Below are 25,246 nucleotides of genomic sequence, written 5' to 3'. Positions count from 1 at the left end.
GCATTTTCTTTTCTTTCTTCCTTCAGTCGCAAGAACTGACATCGCATAGACGATACTCTGTAGCCCTCCACTACGGCTCTTCTTTCTCTCTTTTAACTTTCACTCCCACCATCCTCCCTTGCCTTACGGCCCGATTGAAGGGTCCACAGAAAAGAAGTGAGACAGTTACTGCACCTTTCCCTTTCTATAAATCAATCAGGCATAGCATACGAATGCCTCTGTTTGGCCTGAATCGAAACACAGACGCCGGCGGTCGGGTTTGTACCCGGGTACTCCAGCGCACTAGTTGGACATCTTAACCACTGCGCCAACGCGGCGCGGTATCCCATCTGAGACAGAAAAAGCAAAAATAAGCAGGAAGAAAGCGTTCATGATACCGCTGCATTTTTCTGCGTAGCAAGTGGATTACTCCTAATCGCACTGTATTCCATTTAGGCAAAAACAGCTTGTCACCTGTGAATAAAATATACTTTTAGGTAATATGAAAGCAAGCTTTGTTTGCAACACAATATTTAAAAGTTCTTTTTTTAATTCTTACTGCAGTGGTACCAAGAGGAATGACTTGGGTCGAGTACACCGCCTTGAGGATCCGTAGGCTGCGAGGAACCTACAAGTCTCGGTTCAGCAGGCAATGGACACTGGCCTGCGCCGGTGTCACCCTTATTGTCCTGGTTCGTCTCTTAGAGTAAGCGCTGACGCAAACTTTCTGCTGGCTGTGGCGCAAACCTATACTTCGATAGTTTTGAGGAATCGGAAGAAAACACCTGTGTTAATGCTTAGCGAGAAAGCTCACAGTGCCTTTATTCGTCATAGGTGGCAAATACTTAGACCGAATATGTGAGAAAAATGGTACGGCTTCAAGAAAGTTAAAATATATTTAGAACTGATTTTAAACATTAAAATGTGGTATATCAATAAGTATATCAACAAAACACACAGTGCCAACGGTTACTGCAATGGTTAAACAGGCTCATATGCGAATTTAATTGTATCATGTGGCACAATGGAAACGTGGAATAGTAGAAATAGCGCTATTCAAACAATGCAAACAAAGGGGAAAGGGGAAAGGCTATGACGTTTTTCCTTTCACAACTCTACAGTACACACTGCCTGAATCTGAACACGTGGTACCTTGATCAAGTGCATAATTTTACAGCAGGAATAAAAATGCTAGTCTTGATTTATCCTAGGTGTTTAAAAATACACCTCTTTTCTAATGTTGGCGCGGATGCAGACCAGAAGAGTTGACAGGCGCAAGTGACGATGGGAACAGTCGAGTCCATGGCTCCTCCCCGTTAGAGCTTTCGAGGATCCCCGTGATCAACGTAAGTTGTCAGTTTCATTTGCCATGCTCCCATTGTTCGCTGTGCTGTGCCTCAATTAGATACGCTTTCATCTGTATCGATTTCGAAGGCAATAATTTTACAGCGGCTGCGAACCCGCTGCCATAAATGCCTTGGCACGGTATGCGAATTTTCGAGAATATGTCTAATGAACAATTTTAAAGCGTAAATACATTCCGTTCAGGAGTACGCAATTCTGCGAAATATAAAAGAATTTACGAGTGACTTTAGCGACTAAAGTAATGAAAAGCGAAAGCCTGAGTACTGCATTCTGCTACTAAACTGACACTAATTAGTCAATAATTAGTTGCCGGAGTAATTGTTTATTTTATAATTATTCGTTAATTAGTAATTTATCATTGATTGACATATGGCCATATAAGGCATGCATTCGCGCATACTGTGATGGTGCTCTGTGATTGGTCGATACCTATATGACGTCATCCCGCCTCGGCCAATCAGAGCCGCCGCAAAAACGGGGCACATTTTGTCCACGACAGGCTTTCGCCTTAAAAATGTCACTGCATATGCCTGCTATGACAGTCGCATAATCCGTCACATGGACCGTGAGTTTTGAAGATCCCAAAAATACATTTTTTTTTAAAATACTGCCAACATCAAATACGTATTTTTTTTTCGACCATGCATGTGCCGATGCGTGGTGTGCGCCTCACGTGTTGGACGATGTCTTCAGTGTAGCATGCGTGGTACTCTTTCTACGAATGGGTTTTGTGGGTTCTCTATAAGGCTGAAGGAAATAGTTAATGCAGTTTGAACAACAATACTGGCTTAATAGGCTAAGCAAAAGAAATAATTAAAAAACACAGTATTGCACTGAGCTTCGCTCCAGAGCCTAATGGCGGAAGCCTTGCCTCCTTCTCTTCTATACCTCTTCTGTGTACCTGTTTTCTTCTAGCTCTATCTCGAGTTTTGAGCACTTGTTATAATTTCATTACTTTCGTTTCTTTCTGTTCATCGCTGACGACATCGGCATCTCAGGGCTCCTTTCCTCGACATGCGGGAATGAATGTGTAACTACGCGATAAGGGAAGTGACGTCGACGTCAGAACCTACTGCGGCGTGTCGCGGACACATATCGCGGAATCAAGCAGAATATCATTGACACTTCACGCGGAAGTGAGATGCTCACGAAGATCCAAGTTTACACAAAATGAATCCCCGATTGACTAAGCTTAAAGTAGTTTTAACAAAGACAGTGAAGGTGTAGCGCTCAGGAATGCAACATCATGCATCGTTTTAGGCCTTATCGGAACTTAGGCAAGATTTTTGTGGACAAGTTCGAAATTCAGTAAGGCCATTCATTCGAAAAATTAAATTATTCTTATTATTTCGCCACTTTACAATACAAATAAGTGTATGAAGTAGGTAAAGCTGTAGAATGTCTGTAATTTGCTTTGCTTTTCCCCTGCTCTCCATCAGGCTACTACATCTTGTTTTCGTAGCAAAATTTGCGTCAATCAGATTCCCCAAATGTAAGCATCTTGGTTTGAATGCTGCAATTTTCACGAAGCGCCAAATAGTGTAATTGGTTTGCTGTACAGGATAGATCGGTATGATCCCGGTTGGAGCTGTAATAAAGGCTCATGTGTGAGTCCCGGACCTAGTGTTATCAGAAAACAAGCGAATCGGAACTCAAAAAATTTCAGAGCTATAGAGAATTACAGTTACATTGCGTCTTTTAGCTTCGTATTCTGGCAGCTGAGCAGCGACGCCAATAATCGATTTCTTGCTAAGCCTTTTTTTATGTGCAAACAGCTAAGGAATTCCTACCTTAAATGCGGCTGTCAATGCATATTTCAGTAATGAGCAAACTGTTTCGTTAACGCTTGTGCACGTTTTTCATTTCATAATGCCGGCGAAAAGCTAGGCACGCTCTTTCACTATCTTGTGTCAAACTCTTGTCCAATCGAATTGAGGTCTAAAAAACCAGCTGTAACGTATGGCGCCTCGTAATTAACGCCATTAAGCTTGCTTTGTAAGTAGGATACGCTACGATGCTGCCATAATTTCGTGGTAACGTGCATGCCCCACATATATAGAAAACATGATGCATAATGCCTATATTTTTCACGCCTGTCAATGTGCTATCATAGCTTCGAACAGGTCATGGTCTGTCTAGTCTGTTTGTGGAGCTCTATGCTATAGAAGTCTGCTCGGTTTGAACTTCGAATCAGGAATGATTTATTCTTAGCTTCATACCAGAGCCTGCCGTTCGTGTAAAGAAGTGTAGCGCACAGGTATGTGTAAACCTGTTGAACTTTAAAAAGGACTGGTCACACCGGTGTGGAATGATACTGAAGCAGTATGTTCCAGTCAAAGCCGGCTTGGAGAGATGCGGAACTTTTAAATAGGGTAGTGTTTTACTTACAAACCGCTGCCCGGGAGGTATCATGATGACAGGCGCGTCCACTTTCGACCAATTACTGCACTCGAATAGATCAATTGGCTCAAAGCCTTCACTTCGTATTCCTTCGACGCCCGACGAAGGTATGCGTTTTGTGGTTTTTCTTGATCACCATGGCTTTCGATATACGTTCGGCTATTTTCGTGGAGAACAGAAGCTAAAAGATAGTGAACTCCGAGTTCGTGATCATAGACTTTGCTAAAACTTTGCGAAGTCAGAATATAGTTCTTTAGGCCAGGTATCGGTCCCTATTTCTGAGTATTATTCTGGCTTTCTATACAGTGTCTTTTCTTTGAAACATTACGGTATTTTCTTATGTCTTCTTTTGGATGTACTTTTTCATTTGCAAAAGCTCGTATTTCTCTTCTAAGCGTTGAATAAATTGATTTTGTTTCTAGGAATGACATGTTCGGTTTTGTTAATTTTTCTGCCAATTTATCCTCCCATCTTCAAATAAACTTAGTTGCGATAAAGCGGGACTATCTGGATTAGCAAATACTAATTTGCGTAGTACGCGAGACACTCATGCCACCATCCTTTGCGTATAAAGAACGGTATCAGTGAATTCTTGATTGCTCTGCTCTGCATGAAACCTCCGTTACGCTTGATGGAGAAAGGAACGATATTCTGGAAGGAGGAGGAGCTACTGTCACAGCTGCTGCTGCGAAGTCTTCGAAATTTAAGGAGAGGGAAAGGCAAAGGTGCTTTGCCTTATCTTACAGCCCTAACCTTAGCGAGCTCACTAACGGAGATAATACCAGGCGTTGATGTAGACTTTTTATGCCTTTGCAAAAATGGAAACGGAAGAGAGGGAATTATTGGGGAAATCCAGAGAGGAAATCGGAACTTTATTTAAACTCTGAGTGAGAGGAAGGATAGACAAACAGAACAAAAAGGATCGGAAGAGGTAAAAGGTATTTGTCAGTTATAGTAGGGAGATGAACTCAAGGTATAGCGTGTCGTCGTGTGGTTAATAGGAAGGATGAGGCGACCAGCTTGCAAGGTCTCACACCAGCGGCTGCGGCTCTTGAGCCTAGAGAGAACGCTACTGCTGATACAGAACCAACAGCATGCGTCGCATTGATTCTCTGGGAATTTGTATTTCTCATTGTGGCATCTTGGACAATGTGTAGAAGACGCAAGGGAATCCACCTGAGTGCCAGGAACTGGCGGTATATCGGGCGGGCGTAAACTGCCATCCTGATTCCGATGCATCTGTAGAAAGCTGCCTGAAGCGTGGCTGCTGTTGGCTGCCGCAGAATGAACAAGGCAAGTTCAACCAGTTCTTTTTCATGCATTAGTTTGAATGTGGCTGACCCATTTCGTAACCGTTTCCTAATTTCGAGCTTTTCACGCTTTTATGTTGCTAGACTGGGAAGTTTCTTTAAGTTTGGATACAGCAGTAAACGTTTGGACTGCTCTCCTACGTTGTGTACCCTCCATCCTCTGAGCCTTTCCTCCCAAAGCAGAATATTCGGTGTGCTTTTGTGCCAAAAAAGTAAGTAGTCCCAAAATAGGTTGTAGAATGCGGAAGAGTATAAGGCTGGGATGAAGCGTAACAATCTTTGCGTGCTTGACTGATCACCTATATGAATCTTCCTCTAACATTACATCTTTACAAGCACAAAGTTTTGGCTGAAATGGCATTTGAAACTTCTTGTATAACTCCTATTTTAACAAGCACACAAATATTCTAATAGCCATATGAATTACTAAGCCCTACAATGACCGGAACTTTTCAGTCAGATGGAAGAACGGCTGTTTTCTAAGGGAAACGATCTGGCTGCAGGAAGATATTAGATTCCACAGCTTGAAAAAGGAAGAAAACAAATTTTGCGGTTTGTTGATAGAAGTGAAAAGCACCATAATAGACGCAAGATAGCCACATTTTAAAGAACGCTATTTCTGCCTCATGAAATTACTGCAAAATGAGCTGTATGTACACAGCCAATAGGGCGGCAACTTCGAAATTATTGTCAATATAGGCGGTTGTGAGATGCACAGCAAAACGCCTAGTTGTTTAAGCTGCTTTGAAGCATGGTGACTTTATCTTCATGCTGGTACGGACGTCGAAAGAACACATGTATATATGATAATAGCTACAAACTGTATATCCTAGAAAGAAAACATGGCATTAAGAATTAAGAATGGAGGCCAAATTGTGCGGTCATGGCTTTTTACACGAGAATGGAGATTCATCATAATGGCAACAAGGTTTTGATGACAAAATCAAAGACATTGCTGCCATTGCTGTACAGCATGTTTTATAAACTTCAAAAAAAAGATGAAAATAACGAAAATGATTAAAAAAGTTTTCACTAATAGGTTTTATATGGGATTAAATGTCCTGCTGTGGAAAGAACAGCGTTATGTCTTAAAGTAGCGAACTGCAGTTAAACAAAAGCAAACGTTTCTAAAAGATGAAGGCATTCAAAACAACAGATTCGAACTGCTCTATCGTGCCGTGCTAAATCCAGCAGGCCAAACTAATTTTACAAGTTTGATATTAGGGTATTTATCAAAATTAGGGGCATTTCCATTTAGGATATGGTTCATTGTTAGCACTGGTGCAGCTCCACGTGGCCGCAAACACAGTCTATGTGGTACCGAATGTGAAGTTTAGGAAGCACTTCAGTGGTTTGAGGTGTGGACATGAAACGCCACTTTTTTAAAGTGCCGCAGAAGGGTGGCTAGAAATACGACAGTTATATCCACACTTTTCAGCCGCCATTATTAAAACCTTGTATTTCTCAGTAATGCAGGAAACAGAGTAACATGGAGGTCTAAGTAAAAAAGATAGCATCACAGCTGATATGCAGAAGAGTAGAAGCTGTTTGGCTGGTGTTGGATTTATAACGAAGGCGAATATTGGATTATGTATGTGAGACAATCCGCCTTTTGCGGGAGGATGTGGCGCCATCATGCGGGAGCGGGAGAGAAACACATTGGACGGCAGTGTAGCAGACAACGCGAAAGCGCACCATACGAAATGGCCACCATAACGCAGGTAGAAAGTGAAAGCTCCCCCATTGTTTGGCCTCGGGGCGAAAAGTAGTGACAGTGATTGCAGTATATCATGTTCACGCAGTATGGGGGAATGTTACAGTGTTTTCACAATCCACTCATAACGCACGCATATACTATCTTCGTTTTGTACGAGCGTGTAGCGCGGGCCGTGTTCGACGTGACAGAATGAGACGCTCTCAGCGTGCAGGTTGTCGGCAGACAGGAGAGTGCGGAGGCAGAGAGAGAGAGAGAGAGAGAGAGAGAGAGAGAGAGAGAGAGGGATCTCAAATGGCAAAGCAGCCAGGGGTTTGTGGATGCTGCAGAGCTAGGTGGAATCGTCTCCTGTGACTTCCGAGCGGCGCATATGCGCGGAGAGTCTTGAGTTACCGAGCACAATGCGGTCACCGCGGCGCCGGCATGCTGCAGTGGGCGTCGCTTCCTCCTCGCGTCATCTACAAGTGTGCAGCTATAGGATTTCACCTAAGAAGCTCGGCAGAGAGGCACTTATACACACCCCCTGAAAAGGGCATTGTCCCGGCCGGAATGCACACCTGCAGGAAATGCGCGGCATTTTTCTGGCAACGAATGATTCAGCGCAGTAGGCGGTTTCTGCCTTCAAGAGTCAGAACGGATGTGGTCGCAGTGGTGAAAAGGTTCTCAGTGCAGAGAGAATGGTCATTCTGTTGTGAAAGGATCCACAACCTTTCTGTCTCCGGCGCGATTTCTGCGGAATCAACGACTTGGTGACACATGTGCGTCTCCTATATATCGGATGCGCATCTCGGTCAGATCCAACGCTGTTCTACGTCCAGAGCGATCCATTCCGCAAATGAACGAGCATGGACCCTCTAGGAGACTCATTTGTGCCGGGCGGTTTCCCTGCCGTTGCAAACGGTTGGACGAAGACGACGATTGTCAAGCTCCCTAACGAAGTGCATCTGATTGCGTACACCGAAGGAACAAAATACGAATGCTTTGGCGAGCACGAAGGCTAGCCTGTAAGGCAAAAAACAAATACTGTGCTTCGTGCAAGAATGTCAAGTGCGTCATATTCTTTAGGCGGCAAAAACACAAATAATGCAGGTATGCATGAATCTAAACGAAATATGCATGATGAAAAGTACCTACTGGAGTTTGCACCCAGCCTGTAACGCACCAGTGATAGCTGCAATAAGGATTTCTTCGGTGCGTGCTTGCTCTAGTTGCGCCGGGGCATGATGGTGATGTATTTTGTCGTTTCTTTTCTTTATGTACGAAAGGGTTTCTATCTTGACTGCCACCTGACTAACAAGAAAAAAAATTCGCGTTTTAATGCACTGCCGTTCGCGAGCCTCATGACTAGCTCAACCACTCGGCTCGCGAACGGCGGTGCGTCACAACAAACGCCAACTTCTTTCCTTTTTATTCAGGCGGCAGTGGCGATAAAACATGCTAAATATTACGGTCTAGCGCACACAGCCACCTGTGGTATCTGCGCTACCCAGCCCCTTCGCACATAAAGAAAACAAACGAAAAAATACATTGCCATTAGGCTCCGTCGCACATAAAGCAGACACGCGCCGAACAAATGCTCATTGCGGCTATCACTGGTGGGTTACGGGCTTGGTGCGAACTCCAGTAGATACTTTTCATCATGCACATTTCCTTTAGACGCATACATACCTGTAACGAAGTGTTTCTCGCACAGTCGAGAGTACGCAGTCGGCTGCTAAGGTTGGTCATTTACATCTTGACGCTTGGTAGCCCTAATTCAAGCTTCACGTCGTTGTTGGTCGCGGCTCGCCGAAGGAAACCTGAAAAAACGCTTCTTGCATCCCGGCACGTCTAGAGAGTGGCAACCATACGCGGCAGATGTGGTTGGCATCGCTTTGCCAAGCCTGTGACGGTCACCGTGCCGCCCGGTGCCGCCAGCCCCCGTGCACAGGCGGCGCCGAGAAACGCCATCCACGCCGTCCAATGTGCTTCCATCGGTCGCCGCTACGACTTCACGCATGCTCAGAAAACTCGCGCAAAAGGCGGATTATTGGTTGCTTGAAGTCAGAGAGCATTTCAAAGTAAGTTAACCCTATAGAAGGTCTTGGAGATAATCAGTCAGGCTATCGCCTCCTCTAGAAAGATTCCTGCTGTATGCGACGAAAACCTGCTGCCCTTACCCCTCCCTTTTTCTCATTTCCACATGAGGTGGTATCTAGCGCTCCTTATGGCGCCGGCCTGCAACACGCATTTGTGCATGCGCTTTCCGGACAGCCGTTCCTGCTTCGACACCGCACCACGCCAGCCCCCTTTGGAGAAATAGGAGTGTATCTGGCGCCATCTGTCGATGACCGTGAGCAACTGAAGGCACACTGACTCCAATGCTTAAGCGAGCGATGCCGCAGGCATCTTTCTAGAGGAGGCAATGGTCAGGCATGTGACATATTGAAGCTTGCGTGGAGGAGGCGGCTGCGCCAGGCCCAGCACGCCTGAAGGCCGTTTGTGGGGCATGAGATGGGAGCGGCTGAAAAATTGAAAATCTTTAAAATTGTGCGGCACTTAACATGACGGCAAGCACCTGTTTATACAACATTCATTTTGGCTTCTCAATTTTTTCTCATATTCAGCTGCGGCATCGTGCATGCTTCCACCGTACGCCGAGCGCTATGACGTGACATTCAATTACTCCACGCAAGACGCCGATATGCCAATGGGCTCGCAGCTCCTCCTCTCATTAGTGCCATCAGAACCTGGACGCTTGCCGGGGAACGAGTCCCAGAATGTCAACGTAGATATTGTTCATTTCAGCTACGGAATAGCTCGGCTACGGGTGAGTAAGCCGTTTGATGCTGGATGTGCTCAAAATAATGTCCGAGATTTGAAAGTTAGAAATTGTCCTTTTGAGAAACAAAGCTTGGTATGGGCTTTTAGGTGCTATAATGTCTTTGTAAGGCTATGTTAAAATGCCTTCAGGGCTAGTCTGTATCTTGGTGCTACTGAGAAAGTGTTTACCGGTGGTAATGAAAGATACAACCGTATTGTTGGTATTTGAAACAAAATGGCACGAAATGTGAAAACTTAAAAAAAGGGTGCCAATACCCCCTTTTTGAGAGTGTTAGTTTAAGGCAAATATAACTCACTTCACTCTACACAGTCCAATAGAAACATCCTAGATGGATGCTATGTCGTATGCAGTCTGAAGGCCGCTGAAACGAAGACAACCTGAACTGCCGCAGTGCTTGCAACATGTACACGGCACGTGCAGCCATTGGCTTCACTCAAATGTCCACCTGTATGCGAGCTTTGCATAAATTTGTGCTTTTTCTAACGTCAAAAACCATTTCAAAAAGTCCAAAAATAAGCACGACTGTTAAGCAGGTACAAAAAATTAGAAAGAAACATCGACTTTGTTTTGTTTTCTATGCAAGAATAAATAGAAATATGGAAAGAGGTGGGAAATATAGAGCTTTTTGAGAACTACCACTGCGCACTGTCAAAGGGTGCTATGGGCTTCTTCTCATTTCTTGCCATCCAGATTTATGACCCTACCATCGACGAATTCGAAACACCAGTGCCACCCGTATCCCATGGTGGTGGTGTGAGACCTACAGCGTATAGTTTTCGTCTTTCGACGGGTCTGTCTGTGGCATTGAAGAGTTTTCCAAAATATTCGTGAGTCTCGTGTGCATACTCACCAAATATTTATTTTTGATTGAAACTGAGTGGGAAGGGTGTTACTAGGGTCGCAATGTTTTTTTATAAATATTTGTTTAATTTGCCAATCGTAATGACCTTAGGGTTATAGATTGCTGTCCATACAAATATCGTCCTGGAAAAACTCGTTGTCAGTTCGTTCGCTTCCAGACAGGATTGATTGCATTATATATTTAATGTATTCAAATGGAAACCAAAGTTATATTGGTAGAAATCCCTCACCAATTATTGTGATATACTGTATGCTTGTCAGCTGCCGCTTTTCGAGCTCATTTTTTTTCTGTGTAAAACTACCACGCGTTGACATTATGCATTACAACTGCAATACGATCGTGTTCTTGCTTTTACATTGAGCCTGTCACACATATAAATTGATAAAACAATCTCACACATTTATATACGAGGTTTTAGATGGCACCGGTGATGGCGAAGTGGCCTGAAGAAGCAGCGAGAGAAGCTATTATATTCTGGCAACCTCTGGCTTGACTTCCACGCTTGGCCAGAAACTATCTAATTTGTAGTCACGTGATACGTGATGTCAGTCTTCGGTAACCAATCAAGATTACCTTGCTTGTCACAGCTGCGTATAATTTTGACTGCAAAGTAGTTCATAGACCCTCGGATGACCCTTCCAGAAGATAAACGGTTACTTTTTATTAATGGCGCAAAGTTTTTATTCGGTCTTTAATGCGTTACTTTCTCTCACGTTTTCTTAAACTTATAGAAGCAGTCAACTTGCAGAACCGATGTTGTGTGCGCACTGCTGCGTTCTTGCAGCCTATGTCGACCTGTGATCGAATGTCTTTTTAGTAAACAGAGATTATTTTCCAAAGTTTTTGTTTATTTCCTTCATGTTCTAAGTGGACTTAGTGTATCGAAAACAAAATAGAGCCATTTCCTCAACTACTATGTAGTAATTATTTGAATAAAAATTTAAGCTTCGATTGAGCTCCGCAGTCGGTTTTCTCCGTGTGCTTAGCGAAATGCCACAAGTGCTTCGCGGTTAATTCTCTTTATAAAAACAATATGGTACGGTGCATCTTTAACGTATAGAGTTTGTATCCTTATAACCGTTATATACCTACCTTTTCTTCTATGTGGGCAAGTTTTCTCTACCTCGTCGCAGTGAAAGCTTCTTCCGCGGCCACTGGAAACAAACTTAATAAGTATATAGCCAGATACACCGGGCGTTCCAGCTTAGGGTAACCAAAGTATCGAAAAAAGTGTAACCGACATGTAAGTACATGTCTTTCTAGGACAAAACACATCGCCTTCAATAAACCTTTCTTCCTCATGATAATTATCAAGAATTCAGGTAATTTGGCTCCACTACGTAAGCGCTAAATGCAGCAAATAAATGCTGCAAAGGGGGCATGGTGAATTTCAACAGGCTTAAACTGCTAGATATGAGGGAGCAGTGAAACAGACATTGAAAGCTTGGTTACATCTAGCTGGGACATTCGTGAGATAAAGCAATAAACCACTACTCTTTTATTTATTGCGCGATATGCACACTGTGCATATCGGTCCATTAAATATCGATCACAATAATATAGCTTTCCACTCATCGCTGCAGCTGGTGATTAGTTGAAGATAGCTTTCTCTACCTATTTATCCATTTTCTCCCTCCTGTGGGCTATACACCCCTGCTCCTAATGGATTACATCATGATATTACATTTTTGGTGCTGGCCAAAGCTTAGGCGATATTGTACATGACAGACTGTACTTCGTTTTAGCTTGCATCTTAGCTGCTAGCGCAGCCTAAGCTTCAGACGGCTAGCATAGGGAAAGCTAAACGAGAGTGTTGAAAATTCTCAAATTGTCTGCATGACAGCTGCGCCCTTCGCTTCGAGCAAGTGCGGAATACGCGTTGCAGTTTTCCCAAATAATGTAGTGAGCATCTACATTGTGGGCCCCTTCCTGCTGAATAGAAACATTTGTGGTCAATTGAGAGGACAGACCAATGTGGGTTATCATATGTTGAGTTGAGGCAGATGCCAGATTCGTCAGGGCGTATTGAAGAGAACTGTATACGCGGTAAGCTCTGGAGCAAAACAAGTATACACTGGCTTTCCAACATTACCTACAATGAAATATTGTATTAAATAATGAGTGTACAGCCTTTTGTTATCTGCATGGCATCAGTGACTTTTTACAGCTGTCGCCAGTTTGAAACACTGAAACGGCTACGAAGGAAGAATCAAAACCAGTTCTTAGATGCTTATTATTTATTTTATGAAGCATCAATTTTAAATAAGGAAAATGAAAATTGTTTAATGCCAATAAAAGTATATACACCTGATTGCGTATACCCAGATGTATTAAACTGTAAAAGCATGTGCAACGTTCATAATATTGTTCGTTGATTTAAGTGAATGCATATGGTTTCAGAAGCCAGGTTGGCCCTTCCATCTTCGTCCGTAGTGTTTTTAAGCGCCATATTTTATTTCAAAAACGATTGGCACTTGTCAACCAATCTTCACTTGTTCAAGTCTCATATAAGCCAATAGGTTGACATTTAGACAAAAAAAGCAAATTGCAAATTTTGTAGTCACGTGTAAACATGTTTGACGAACCATGAAAACATCTTAAGCCAGTAACAGAGCGTTACTTAACTTTATGCAGTCAGTACCATAAGGAGTACAAAAATACTTCTCTGAGGTTTGTTTTCAGAAAGTATACAAAATCTAACTTCAAGATACATTGGCGCAAATGTCAAAAGCTATCTCCAAAATGTTGGCGGCGGGCGCGCTATCAGGCTCACAAACTAGCACTTGTTCCTTTATTTAATAAGCACCAAAACATGAGATAATTAATAGGTGGGATAAAATACCTTCAAATGAACACAAGTTCATAACCCTAGCTACAACATAAACTAAAAAAAAAACCGCCTTGTACGTTAAGCAAACTCGTGCCTCACCTTTTGCCAACGTTTAGCATGCCGGTATTCTGCCTTCTATTGTTTTGATTTCTCGTGACTCAGTGTTTTATTTATTATTACAGAATATTTTATTGATCGTGCCATTGAATCTGTGATTGTATAATTCAATGCCTAATGATTCATGCTCAATTGCTATCTATTTCTAGAGTAAACTTTCGACTGCGTCAGCTGTACCACACTGAAGACCTTAAACAAGTTGCCATTAGGTTGCCAAGCAAGATAGTTTACGGACTCAGGGGGCGTGAAGGGGCACCCTACGTCATGACCAATCAATGGACCAGGCACACGTTCTACCGAACGCCATCTTCGCATCGTGCCAGCCAGGTACGCTCGGGGATTCTCTGAGAGCACATATAACAAGATTATCAATCATGCACCGTTGCACACCAAGCCTTTTTAACACAGTGATAACTCGCAGCAACGTAGATAATAAAAATCCGTTGAATCAAGCTGACAAACACGTTTCGCGGCATAAAAGATGGCGATGTCGTGTAACACAGTTTTTCAAAGATAAGATGGCATGTCCTTGTTAATAAGTATCGTTGCTAAAACAAGAACAGTCGCAGAATCGGCGTGGTCACAACAACGAACCTTCAACCATATTGTCGGAGAGTGATAGCTTTGAAATATAGGCGCCCCTCTTTTGAGTATTGTAGGCGACACCGGAAGGGTACACTTTGTTAGCCTCACACATTAGGGTTATTAAGGATCATCCGTGGAGGTAGAATAGAAGGGTACAAAGAGATCTTAAGAGGTTCTCCATGGAGAAAGAAATCATACTAAACGGTAAAATAGCCTTCTGTAACGACGGTGTTTCGAAGGGTATTCTTTATACTATGTCCGTAAAGGTTCGCGAACTTTACGCTAATGATAGATATCACTTTGCTCTATTTGCCGTGAAGGGTAGCTATAAACGTTACGTTTGTTCGAGATTGAGTTTGTAGCGCCGGCATTCGACAGAAACAAGCTGACACCTGTTAACAGCACACGCATTGTGCGCTAATATGTCAGCAAATAGTTACAGCCGATTAGACGAAGACGCTGACAGTGGCGTGATCTTTCGTGCCCACCTTCGCGATGTGCGCGGAAGTGTCTGTGCGATAGCACCTACAATTATGAGAAATATTTCTTAACGCAGGTTTTACTGCAAAATGGAATGCCGCGAAGAGTATAATAATGTTAGAAACAGCGCACTTATAAAACTCACCAGCCATTGATAAATATGTCGCGTGTGAAACGCTTATAATCTTTAGCTTCTCTGAAATAATCAGTCATACTGGTCTTATACAGAGTTAGTTACCAAAATCACAAGGAGCACCATAATTATAAATAAAGGATGAAGCCACGGAAACAATTCTAGGGGTGTCATACTGACAGTATGAGGATGACAACGGCAGCACTTAGATGTGATTGCTTTGTGCCACGGGTACCAAGGATATACGTCTCGTCATAAAGGAAAGAGTTCTGAAGCTGGATGGGACACAACGGAATCTGTATAGCAAAAGCAAAGTACAATTTTACTACACCCATCTAATTTTTCCTGTTATACGAAACAAATATTACGGCTATTACGGCTTTATAGACGATGTCACGCCACGCAGTAATACTGGTATCACTGATAGGGAGATAGGGAGACGGATGCAAGGCTGAAAGCTCTCTGGAGTTAAATCTGACGTTCAATGTCGGCATAAAAGTTCTAACAATCATGAGATTGACAATATTAATGTTCTTTCAACGGCCATTTATTTTTGCCCTCTGCGAATCCGCTTTCTCCGCTACTATTCAGATCACCATAGTTAGCTATTTTATATGCTTTTGTTTCAGGAAGCGACTGGCCTGTACGCTTCAATCCACCCTTTTCTAATCTTCGTGGGCGTCAATGTCTCGATTGGTCTCTTCCTGCGCACCAGCAGCGAAGTGGGTCAGTGTGCCTTCTAAATCAGAGCCGAGGTGGATGTTGTCAGCGTCGTTGATTCCCAAAATTGGATAACACATTTAACCACCTTCACAAGCATATGTTTACGTACCTATCTGAATGCATTCACACTGTGCAGTGATATGCAACGAAAATAGAAAAAAAATATGCTTCGTAGGGCATTTAATTCAACTCCCATTGAGGACATTAGGAAGACAAAAGACTTAAGTGAGCTGCTTGCACCTCCTTTTGTCTCAGCGATCACACTTGAGAGTGTACCCTGCGATAGAATGAGATACATTGCTCTTAACTCGGAAACAAGGCTTCCTTGCTGACGTGGAGGTAGCAGTCTTGACTCGCATCTCAAACATCAGAGCTTCTGTTTACCTTTTATTTGTGTTTGTTGCAGGCGAAGCCACTTTCGCTTCTACGAAGAATAACTGCAGATGTTTCCTGGTGCTATAGGAGCTCGTACTGATGTCTGTCTCTCGAAGTTCTTAAGCTCGCCGTGTCTATCCCAGCTTGCTTACATTGTTACTCGTAACATTATTACATCTGATGTCATGGGCTATGACAATGCATGTTATGACCTAATGACTACTTGGTCAATGAGTACGCCGCCGCTCCTTCGACCCATCAGAAATTTTGGGACTGCACCGTCGTATAACTTTTTCGAGAGCAGGACATATAACATTTTTTCATTGTTAAAGTTTCGCATGCCCGCGCCATTTATTCTGGAGATTCGCTAGAGTGAGGTGGTATCACTATTACAGAACTAGATTGTCCCTTCGAACTTTTTAAGAGTGACATTTGTGCAAGCTGCACCTTTGTATGCTGACACCAGTAGTCTCGGGAGCTTGAATGTAGTTCAAGTTGTAGCGCATTTCCAGCGTATAATTGCTTAGAGCTGTGTCTGTTCATTTTTTCCTTTATCATGTGTGAAAGCACTTTAAACTTCGTGTTCTAATAAACACGACGCCACGAACGTCAGATTTTTTGACAACGGCAGGTAGCAGCTGCAATGCCAGTTCGCTACAAACATACGCCAAAAGGATAAAAAATGAACCACATGATTTAAGTGGGATCAGTTGGTGCTAGAACATCTATATTCAAGTTTGGTAGTAGCTCTAAAAAGCAGACTAACTATCACTTCGTGAAGAAGGTACTTGGGGACAAGTGATAAATAGATAAAAAAAAAAACAAAAAAAAACGCCGCAGTGGACAGCTGTATGCTGATTGTCACCTTCCTCGGCTCCATAACATCACTGGACGCCGCGTAGAATTCCAAAGCAGAATTGCTCTTCGCTTTGTGTGTGTGAGATACAATGAACATTTACGCGTGGTCGTATCCGAATTCCCGTGTGTATATTCACGCGCATGCCTCCCTCGCAGATCTAACTCTGTCTCCGAACAGAACGGCCACATTCCGCGTCTCCGGAGGCGTTCTGGACTTCTTTGTGCTCTTTGGCACCAGTCCCGAAGAGGTGGTGTCGGAGTACGGTCGTCTCGTAGGCCTTCCCAAAGCGAACAGCGCGAGCATTCAAGAAATTAAAGCCAGTGGACCAAAGGAAATGAACTACCTCACACACATCGTAGGTAATGAGGTAGGTGTTCTCTCAGCATCCTTATAGCGGAACTTGGGTGTTGCCCGGGTAATGTGGCCAGCGCGTCCAACGTGAAAGAGGGCATTTTTCATCGGGACTAAACCTTCGAAATATAGAGGAAGTAAAAAGAAACAGCATCGCTGTGGTGGTTTTTCTCGCAAGAAAGCAGCGGCGATTGCAGTTGATTTTACCTAATGCTCTCGAGGATAGGCCCCGCCGCCATTTTTGGTGCATTGATTTATGCCAGCGTTGAGACATAGTCAATGTCCACAACAATTTATAGCCTCAAGAAACTCGTTTTTTTCTTCCAAAAATCTTCAACATAGCTACTGAGAGCTATATTATCTTTTCGTTGTCAAGGAAAATGTGTCCAAGTTTTACGCCGTTTCTCTGTGAGCTTATATTTGGACGTTTTACCTGAAGACGAGGTGTATAGCATAGCCAAATTTATCTTTAAAGCATTACTTGTCTCTGGAGCGTAGCACGACCCACGCGGAGTATGGAATGACCCGTAGACGTAAAGTGTGGGACTGTATCGCCCATTCGGGATGTGGGGACTTAAAATTATTATTTCCTGCACTGACAGGAAGTACTCATATCGGGAATTAAAATTAAGCCTAAAGAACCTGTCATGTTGGGTTTTTTGTTCGATTTAGCTCTGGTTTCTAGCCTGTGGATTCGACACAGAAAATCTACTTGCTATTTTTTAGTCCAATATTCTAAGTAAATTTGCGCAGAATTCTATGGGCGTACAAATTGTTTCATATTCTTCAGTGAAAATTGAATCAGAGGCAGGAATAACCTAATAGTTCACATTGGTGGGGGCATTTCTATTGACCATAACAACTTTCCTCTGTCGTCTTGAGCTAATAGCGGTTACTGACACCACCGTGTATTCAGGACATCAATTTTCCATTTTTGTTCTGCTGACTCACTTTAGAAGAAGCTTATTATACGAAAAATATGCTTGTTTTAAATAATGTTTTCATGTTGAGGAAACACTAGCAAAATGTACTTATATTGGTGGCCGCACTGTTTGTCACATGAAATTTAGGAAAATCGTTTTAAAGCAGTTCTCTACGATCGTTTTGCATGTCAGATATAAAATTATTTTTCACCAGTTTCTCGAGAAGGTTTCAAGATATTTGCTTTTTATCTGTATGTATAGCTGTATAAGTCTGCGGGCGTTCAATTGGAAACAAACAAATTGCATACAGATGTACGTGAGAAGCGAAAAAGTGTTAAAAAGGCAATTTTATTAATTTTCAAGCTTTCTTGTACCCTTGTACCCTTTTAGTCTTAAATTACAATGACAATCTTGAAATAAGTATGCATGTTCAGCGAGTACATCAGGTGAATAGAGGGGACGAAATAAAATACCAGTGTATCGCTTTTATTTTTGAAATGAAGCTTAAACAGAACCTGCATCGGGACGGTTAAAAAAGTATTTATCTTTATGATGAATCATCAAAATATGCTGCAAAGTGCAAAACGGGAAAATAAATTTCGGCTTTCGCATAGGACTGCAAATGTGAATTTCTGAATTTTAAATGACTTCTTTAACTCCTCACGGGAGAATCATTATGAAGTCCTTGCAGGAATAATGTAAAACCTTTTAGAGATTTATAGCAAAAGCACAGCTTCTGGTAAGTAACTAGCGAGCTTTTGAATAAGTAAATGCGGTAATGTTGTGTGAAATTGTCAAGTTTGTATCTTTTTTAAAATGCTGCATTACGCGATGGCTTCAAGAAATGCCCGAAAGCAATTTAATACATAAAGCAAGTTTAATACTAATTTTTCAATAATTCCTTGTTTAGTTTTGACACCAGTTCATTACGGAAGCCTTCACATTGATACCTTCCGGGAGAAATAATGCAAAGGAGATGCGAGAAATACAGGCAGAATTGTTAATATAATATGCAGCATAGCATATGTACCCTTTTAAAGCTCCTCTCGCATGCAGCATGTTGTGCAGTAGTGTAACAGGACTGAACAGTACATAGTCAAGCAGCCACGGCACCTCCGTCAACAATTACTCGGGTGAGCCAACAAGGTAAAACCAGTAACTATTTTATGCGCGAAATATACTCCTACCTCTCCGAATCCTCTGGAAGTGTTATGAATAAGTGAGCTCGCCAGCCGTCGAGTGCCACCGCGGCAAGTTGGCGCGCTGGACATGAGGCTTGGATGTAAAATAATGATATAATGTTTTGCAGTTGGCTCTTTCAATATCGCGCAGATCTGACTTAGTAGCGCTCAGTTGCAGTGGTGTTAAGCTTGATAAATCAGTTTGTACTTATATAACCAACTTGGAAGAAATGTAAGTTCCGCCTCCGTAGATATGACGCAGTAGCGTAGATGGGTTTATTTTTTTTTCCGCTTTTGCCAATGCTGATAGGGAATTTTTCTTCACTTATATTATTAATCATTACGTGGAGGACCAGACAACGTAGATGTGCGCTTTAGCGAGGACTTACGGTCTTGCCATCGGTTCCCGACGGTAGAATGTCTGATTTGCAGCCACGTTTAAGGGTTGCAGCCCCTGGTATTTCACTAACTATTCTTATCGGAGACGCTTATTTTGTTTATACACTTGCGTATCGTAACACATGTGACGTGCTACCAACTTCATATCACACGTTATGGGCTGTTGTGACCGCTTATCAGTTCCACCATTGACTTGCGACATCAGACTGTTTAGACTCAGTCGGTGGTTAGCGACACAACGCCAGACTCTGGAGAGAAACTTCTTGGCTTTACGATGATGGGACCTTTAATTTTATGACGTGTAAGATGGTGAAATTGCACGGCAGCAGCTGTATTTATACACAAATAATTAGGGGCTTTGAAGCAACGTGGACGAGAGAAATGAACAAAACTAAAAGAAAAGACGTAAGCACTCACTTAAATCTGCGTCATTGACACAACAAGCAAAATACAATGTTCATAAAGCGTAGCAGTCTCTGTAACCGGTTTTAAGAGCACCACAGCACCACCTTTTAGGGAACACATACTGCTTCGACGCGATCACGCTTTCTATCATAGTTTCAGCTGCCGTTCCTGCAGCAGCTGAGGTGGTTTCGTAGTTTTTTGGGGTAGTTTTCGATGTGAAATTATTTCGCGTCACTTGGTTGCTAGGTTTCGTTTCTACGCTTAGTCGAATAAATTACTTTCGGTTCGGTTTGTACGGTTTAACGTCCCAAAGCGACTCAGGTTATTAGAGATGTCATTAGTGGAAGGCTGCGGTGATTCCGATCAACTGCGTTTCTTTAACGTAGACTCACACATTACACGGTCAGCTTGCTTTTCGTCTACATTGCAAATGGCCCCAGCGAATGAAATTTCATCTAAGGAAATGTCTCTGTTGTCTCTGCGAATTTTAACGGGGCTTTGACAGTGCTTGTGTTGTGACTGTAGAAATTGCTGTGGTAACGTAAGATATTTTCAGTAATGGCAAAAAAGTGGCATACCACTACAGGCTACAGGATATATCTGCGCAAAAATAAACCAGAGAATTGCAAAAAGTACCCCACAGCAACAGAACATACACTTATAGGAAAAAAACTTCAAAATATCGTGTCTTGATTTGTTACTGTTCTTCAGTTGTTTTTTCAAATGAGTAGTATGGTAATAATAGTTGCGACAAGGCCTTGCATTGTGTGCGGTGGAAAACACTCCGCGATGAATCGTCTACTCGAAACGTGTTCGTCCGTTTTGTTTTTGAGAGCTCTGGCGGCTTACTAGTATGGTTGCTGCACATCAAGTATAAGAAGCGACTAAACACGTATCAGCAGCCATTATGGGTACTGATTAGTGCTACCTATATGCGGTTTCACATGGAATGTTACACACGTATCTCTGCAATGTGGACACCAGATTGGTTGCTGTATTTTGTTTTCTTGCGCCTGACAGATCGTGCGTGCAAGCCGCAGAATGCATTTCGCCTTGACAGAAACTTCGTTAGGCAAATAAGGTGCCGATGATTATATAAGATGTTGTTCCTCGCAGCTTGCAGAGAGTGGCTCCAGCGACATTAACCAGTCGGTCCTCATTCATGATGCAGATGGCGATGTATACACATGCACGGTAAGCAATTGTTGCCCGTTTTTATTTTCGGTAATGTACGTCAAGGAAATGTTTTGCACAAGTTACTTTGTAGATAAAATAAAAGTTAAAACAAGTTAAGCATGCCCAAAAATTTCAGGAAAGCAAATCATGGCCCTAAAATGTTTTCATCACAGATTTTCGTACTAAAAAAATTTAGTATAAATATTATTACCACAATACATCTCTTGAGGCGCTCCTTGTGTTTGCATACTTATTCACCAAAGTCAACGTATTATGCTGAAAAAAAAAAAAAAAAACATCTCATAGGAGAGAACGGAGAAGAAATACTCAAAACCACAGGAGCTTTCTAGTCTTTCTTGTGGTTTATCTTGTGTGTGCTGTTTTTAAGAAGATGGTTTCAGCTTTGCTACAAAACATTTCCTATGGCTGTCCTAACTACTCGCTAAGGCGTAGTACGCGCTTTTAAATAAGAATATCACTACGCCTTAAGTCGTAGGCCATCGCCATTAAGCGCATATCAATGCCTCACAGTTTTAGACACCTTCCTCGCTGTTATTGTCCAAAATGCACACCAGAGGCACTCGGCGTCACTGTGTGTCACTATGTTCAGCATATGTGATTGATCAGACATCAAGAGTAAAAAAGGCAGCAACGTTTTGAGGAAAGAGAAAAAAGAATTATGAGCATAAGTTTTTATTCAAAGCGCAACTCCTCTTTACGCTTGTCCGAAACTATTTTCTTCCAAGCGCATGAAACGCTCACCCAATATGCTTAATAATTTAACGTTTGCTTGTCGTTCACGGAGGTGTGACGCCAGTGTTTAGATTGAGGATCCTTGATAATAGTTTGATATCAGCTACGAATATCGGTTAGTAAACCTCCTTGTTATCCATTTCGATTGCACTGTAGTTCTGCGACAAGAAAAATCTTTTTCATCTTTTACTCTTGTCATGCGTACTTCAATTTGCACAGGACATGAATGGCAGTGTGGCAACATTCTTCGATGCGACGCATCCTGAGGCCTCACAAGAGTGGAACAAGTTGCATTCCTTTGTCCAAGACCGTGGAATTTCCAACCTGACCGAAGCCTTTGTGCGTCCTCGCGCTTTATGTGGAGAACTTTGTTCGGCCACTGCTACTAATCACGACCAGCAATAATCGCCTAGAGTTTTTTTAGTGCCAACCTAGCTGCATTTTTAGGCTTTACTCTTGCTTTGGTATTCCATCTTCAGTAATGGCATTTGTTGTTCCCACAGCTATACCAATAGCGATTTGTATCGGGGAAAAGCTGCAGTCGTCATATAAGGGCAGAAGATTATTGTAGTTATTCAGGAAATGGACACTAAAATTCAAAATTTGGTAAATGTACCACTTTCAAACGATAGTACAACCATAAAACCAAGAATAAAAAGTGAAGCTTGTGCATTAGACCAATATCAATTCTGACAACAGTCGAACTGCCTAGAAATTAATAATAATAATAATAATAATAAATTGGTTCACAGGAAGGGAAAGGCGCAGTAACTGTCACACTTGCTCTGTGGACACCCGAACCGCGCCGTAAGGGAAGGGAGGAGGGTGGGAATGAAAGTGGAAAGAGAGAAAGAGGAGCCGTAGTGGAGGGCTACGGATTAATTTCGACCACCTGGGGATCTTTAACGTGCGCTGACATCGCACAGCACACGACGCCTCTTCGTTTCGCCTCCATCGAAACGCAGCCGCCGCGGTCGGGTTCGAACCCGGGAACTCCGGCACAGTAGTCGGGCGTCTTACCACTGCACCACCCCGACGGGGCCCTAGAAATTAAATTCAATAAAAAATTAAAAAGAGAGTTTTCGATAGAAAGTTCTATGTATGGAAAAAACTGACGCACTTGGCAGATTTATAAAACATAAAACAGCCGCCGCCCTTGATCAATAATAGCCAGCGCCATTGATTAGTTAAAGTGCATTAACAAGTTATATGACAAAGAAATGGTTGTGATAAGCACCAAGACTTTCTCAGGTTGTTACATCAGTTTTTGGGAAACAAGAAAAGGCTGATTTGTGAAGACGCGGAGGAGGAATAGTTCGCTCCTTTCTGCACAAAACCAAAACAGTGACCGCTTGAGGCGCGAAGGGAGTTTAGTTCAAATATACCTTCTGCTTTTGACCCGATTGAATGCTCATAAATCCCAAGTTTAGTTGATGTGAAGAAGACAGAAATAAATGCGGATGAGGGACAAAAAAAAAGACACTTAAGACGTTCACGAAGAACAAACCATGCATGTTTGTTCTTCATGAACCATGCATGAAGAACAAACCATGCGATTTCTGACAGTGAACCTGTTGGCTCAGTAGAAATTTATACTTTGTTGTTATGGAGTACTGTCCTCTCGCTTTGTAGTTTTTACTATCATAATTTACTGTGTTCGCATTATTTTTCTGTTTTAGGTACCAAACATTTTGATGTTTACTACGTAACTGCAGAAGATTTCGTCGTATGCTTGACACGGTTCTGTAGTTTTTACCGCCAGGATGCGCTTTTTCTTCAGTCATTTATTCGTTTTGTTTGGCTTGCTTCTTTAAATCATGTAACGCCACCTAATCAGGCACCATGCTCTTCCGAATTCCAATTCCTTGAAAACTGTTGCACGTCATGCGCATTCTTTCTTGGCGGCAATTTCTTCAAAGGAAGCACAGTCATAGTTACTTGCATGGTGAATATATCTAAGACACGGAGCAAAGCCTTTGTCTTTTTTTATATTCGGCACATAGGTATAGTATATCATTGTCATCAGTAAAACATAACATCAGCTAATTTTTGTGAGTGTTGAGCTTCCTCTGAGCATCATTTGCCACGTATCGATTTCGTGTGACAAACACGAGTTTCCTCACAATCAAGCATTATAGATCAGGTCTTCCTTTTTGTCAAACATTTATTTGACATCTTGGATAGTGCCGATGTGAAGCACTTTGCATATCACTAATAGTATCAGGCTCAAATTGTTATAGTTAAAATTCGACCTACACAAGAGGCTTGTTAAATGGCTGCGCTCATAAGTAAAAAAAAAAAAATCCTTTTGGTTATAGTTTGCTTACCTAATTTGGCGCTAATTTGGCGCAGAACACGCCTTTAAGAATTACATATTACACTAGGTACTTGCGGTTCTTTTAGTAGAATAGTTATTATTTGAAATAGATTTCTATTTTACCACAACAAGGGGTTGGGTGTTTTGCTTCTTAAATAAATACGACTAATAGGTTGCAGAGCACGGCTTAATAAGTTTGAAGTAGAGAACGAGTACAAATAACTTGCAGTGTCAGGTTACTAATTTCACTGCCTAAAAGAAATCTTATGGCACACTGTAGACCTCAGGGTTTTACACTAAGCCTGGTAGGACCAAACATTAAAGATTGAAAAGTGGAACATAGTACAATACGAAATGTCTGAACTAAAGCTGCTTAACCACGGTCGCTTTCGGTTCGTAGATAATCGAACTTTCACCAATGTTAGACTTTAGATGAAGTGGTCGTTTTTCCAAATACTATATTAATTTTTAATGGCTGGCATTTTAATTTAATAGCATAAAAGTGGTCATTGTCCTAAATATTCTGCTGCGTTAGATAATTAAACCTCAGTATGAAGAAGGCCAGCGCAGAGATGGTGATCCGCCTGGCCCCTTGAGGAGAAGTGGCCTGAAACAGAACAAAATGAAGAGCGAGACGGTGGCATGCGACGAGAGCAAGGGGGAAGTAGCTGTCACCACTAAAATTCCAGGGACCAATGAGCGTAAGAGAATCGGCCATATCACAATTCGATGGCTTTTCTATATCGGTAGAGTGCAGCGGGCGCATGGAGCTTTATACTGTTGTTACCCTTTGATACTCTTTATACACGGGCTTGTCATGACAGAAATTCTGGCTGTTTCGTCTTGGGAGAACGCTAATAACACATCTTTCAATGTGTGATGCATGGGTAGTATAGATTGCCAGTGGATTTCATCCCCTGGGGCTTCGTACGTCGAGTAATGGTGCAAGATTGTGAGACGAATTCAGAAACGTTGAGCTAGGCAACGTTTTTATCCGGCACTACGTGCAAACAACCTTTCAAGGAGGAGGTGACCACACTTTCTTGGCAAAAGGGTTCCTCAGTTTAGTAATCACTTATTTGTTGGTAAGGAGAAAATGTCTTGCTATCACTTTAAAAATATATATCATTCTAAAAGGATTAGGAAAATAGTATTATAAGTTGATAAAACTTTATGTCGACCTGT

The 25,246-nt window shown here is 42.3% G+C and overlaps 1 protein-coding gene across 1 annotated transcript in view; it reads left to right on the top strand.

Annotated features, from left to right (window-relative positions):
* Window positions 1-557: 557 nt before the first annotated feature.
* LOC146189278 (lysosomal alpha-glucosidase-like) overlaps window positions 558-25,246 on the top strand; it is a 26,272-nt gene continuing 1,583 nt past the window's right edge. The window contains exons 1-10 of the mRNA XM_084605222.1: window positions 558-685; window positions 1,235-1,325; window positions 4,902-5,037; window positions 9,375-9,577; window positions 10,283-10,345; window positions 15,229-15,325; window positions 16,712-16,827; window positions 20,932-21,009; window positions 21,964-22,083; window positions 24,597-24,725. Coding sequence (XP_084461348.1) covers window positions 558-685; window positions 1,235-1,325; window positions 4,902-5,037; window positions 9,375-9,577; window positions 10,283-10,345; window positions 15,229-15,325; window positions 16,712-16,827; window positions 20,932-21,009; window positions 21,964-22,083; window positions 24,597-24,725 — 1,161 coding nt within the window. The remainder of the gene's footprint in view (window positions 686-1,234; window positions 1,326-4,901; window positions 5,038-9,374; window positions 9,578-10,282; window positions 10,346-15,228; window positions 15,326-16,711; window positions 16,828-20,931; window positions 21,010-21,963; window positions 22,084-24,596; window positions 24,726-25,246) is intronic.

Source organism: Amblyomma maculatum, chromosome 5 (assembly GCF_055883805.1).
Source record: "Amblyomma maculatum isolate TAMU_Amacu chromosome 5, ASM5588380v1, whole genome shotgun sequence".
In the NCBI taxonomy this organism is placed as follows: Eukaryota; Metazoa; Arthropoda; class Arachnida; order Ixodida; family Ixodidae; genus Amblyomma; species Amblyomma maculatum.
Note: the sequence above shows the minus strand (reverse complement) of the source record. Positions and strands in the feature narration are given on the sequence as shown.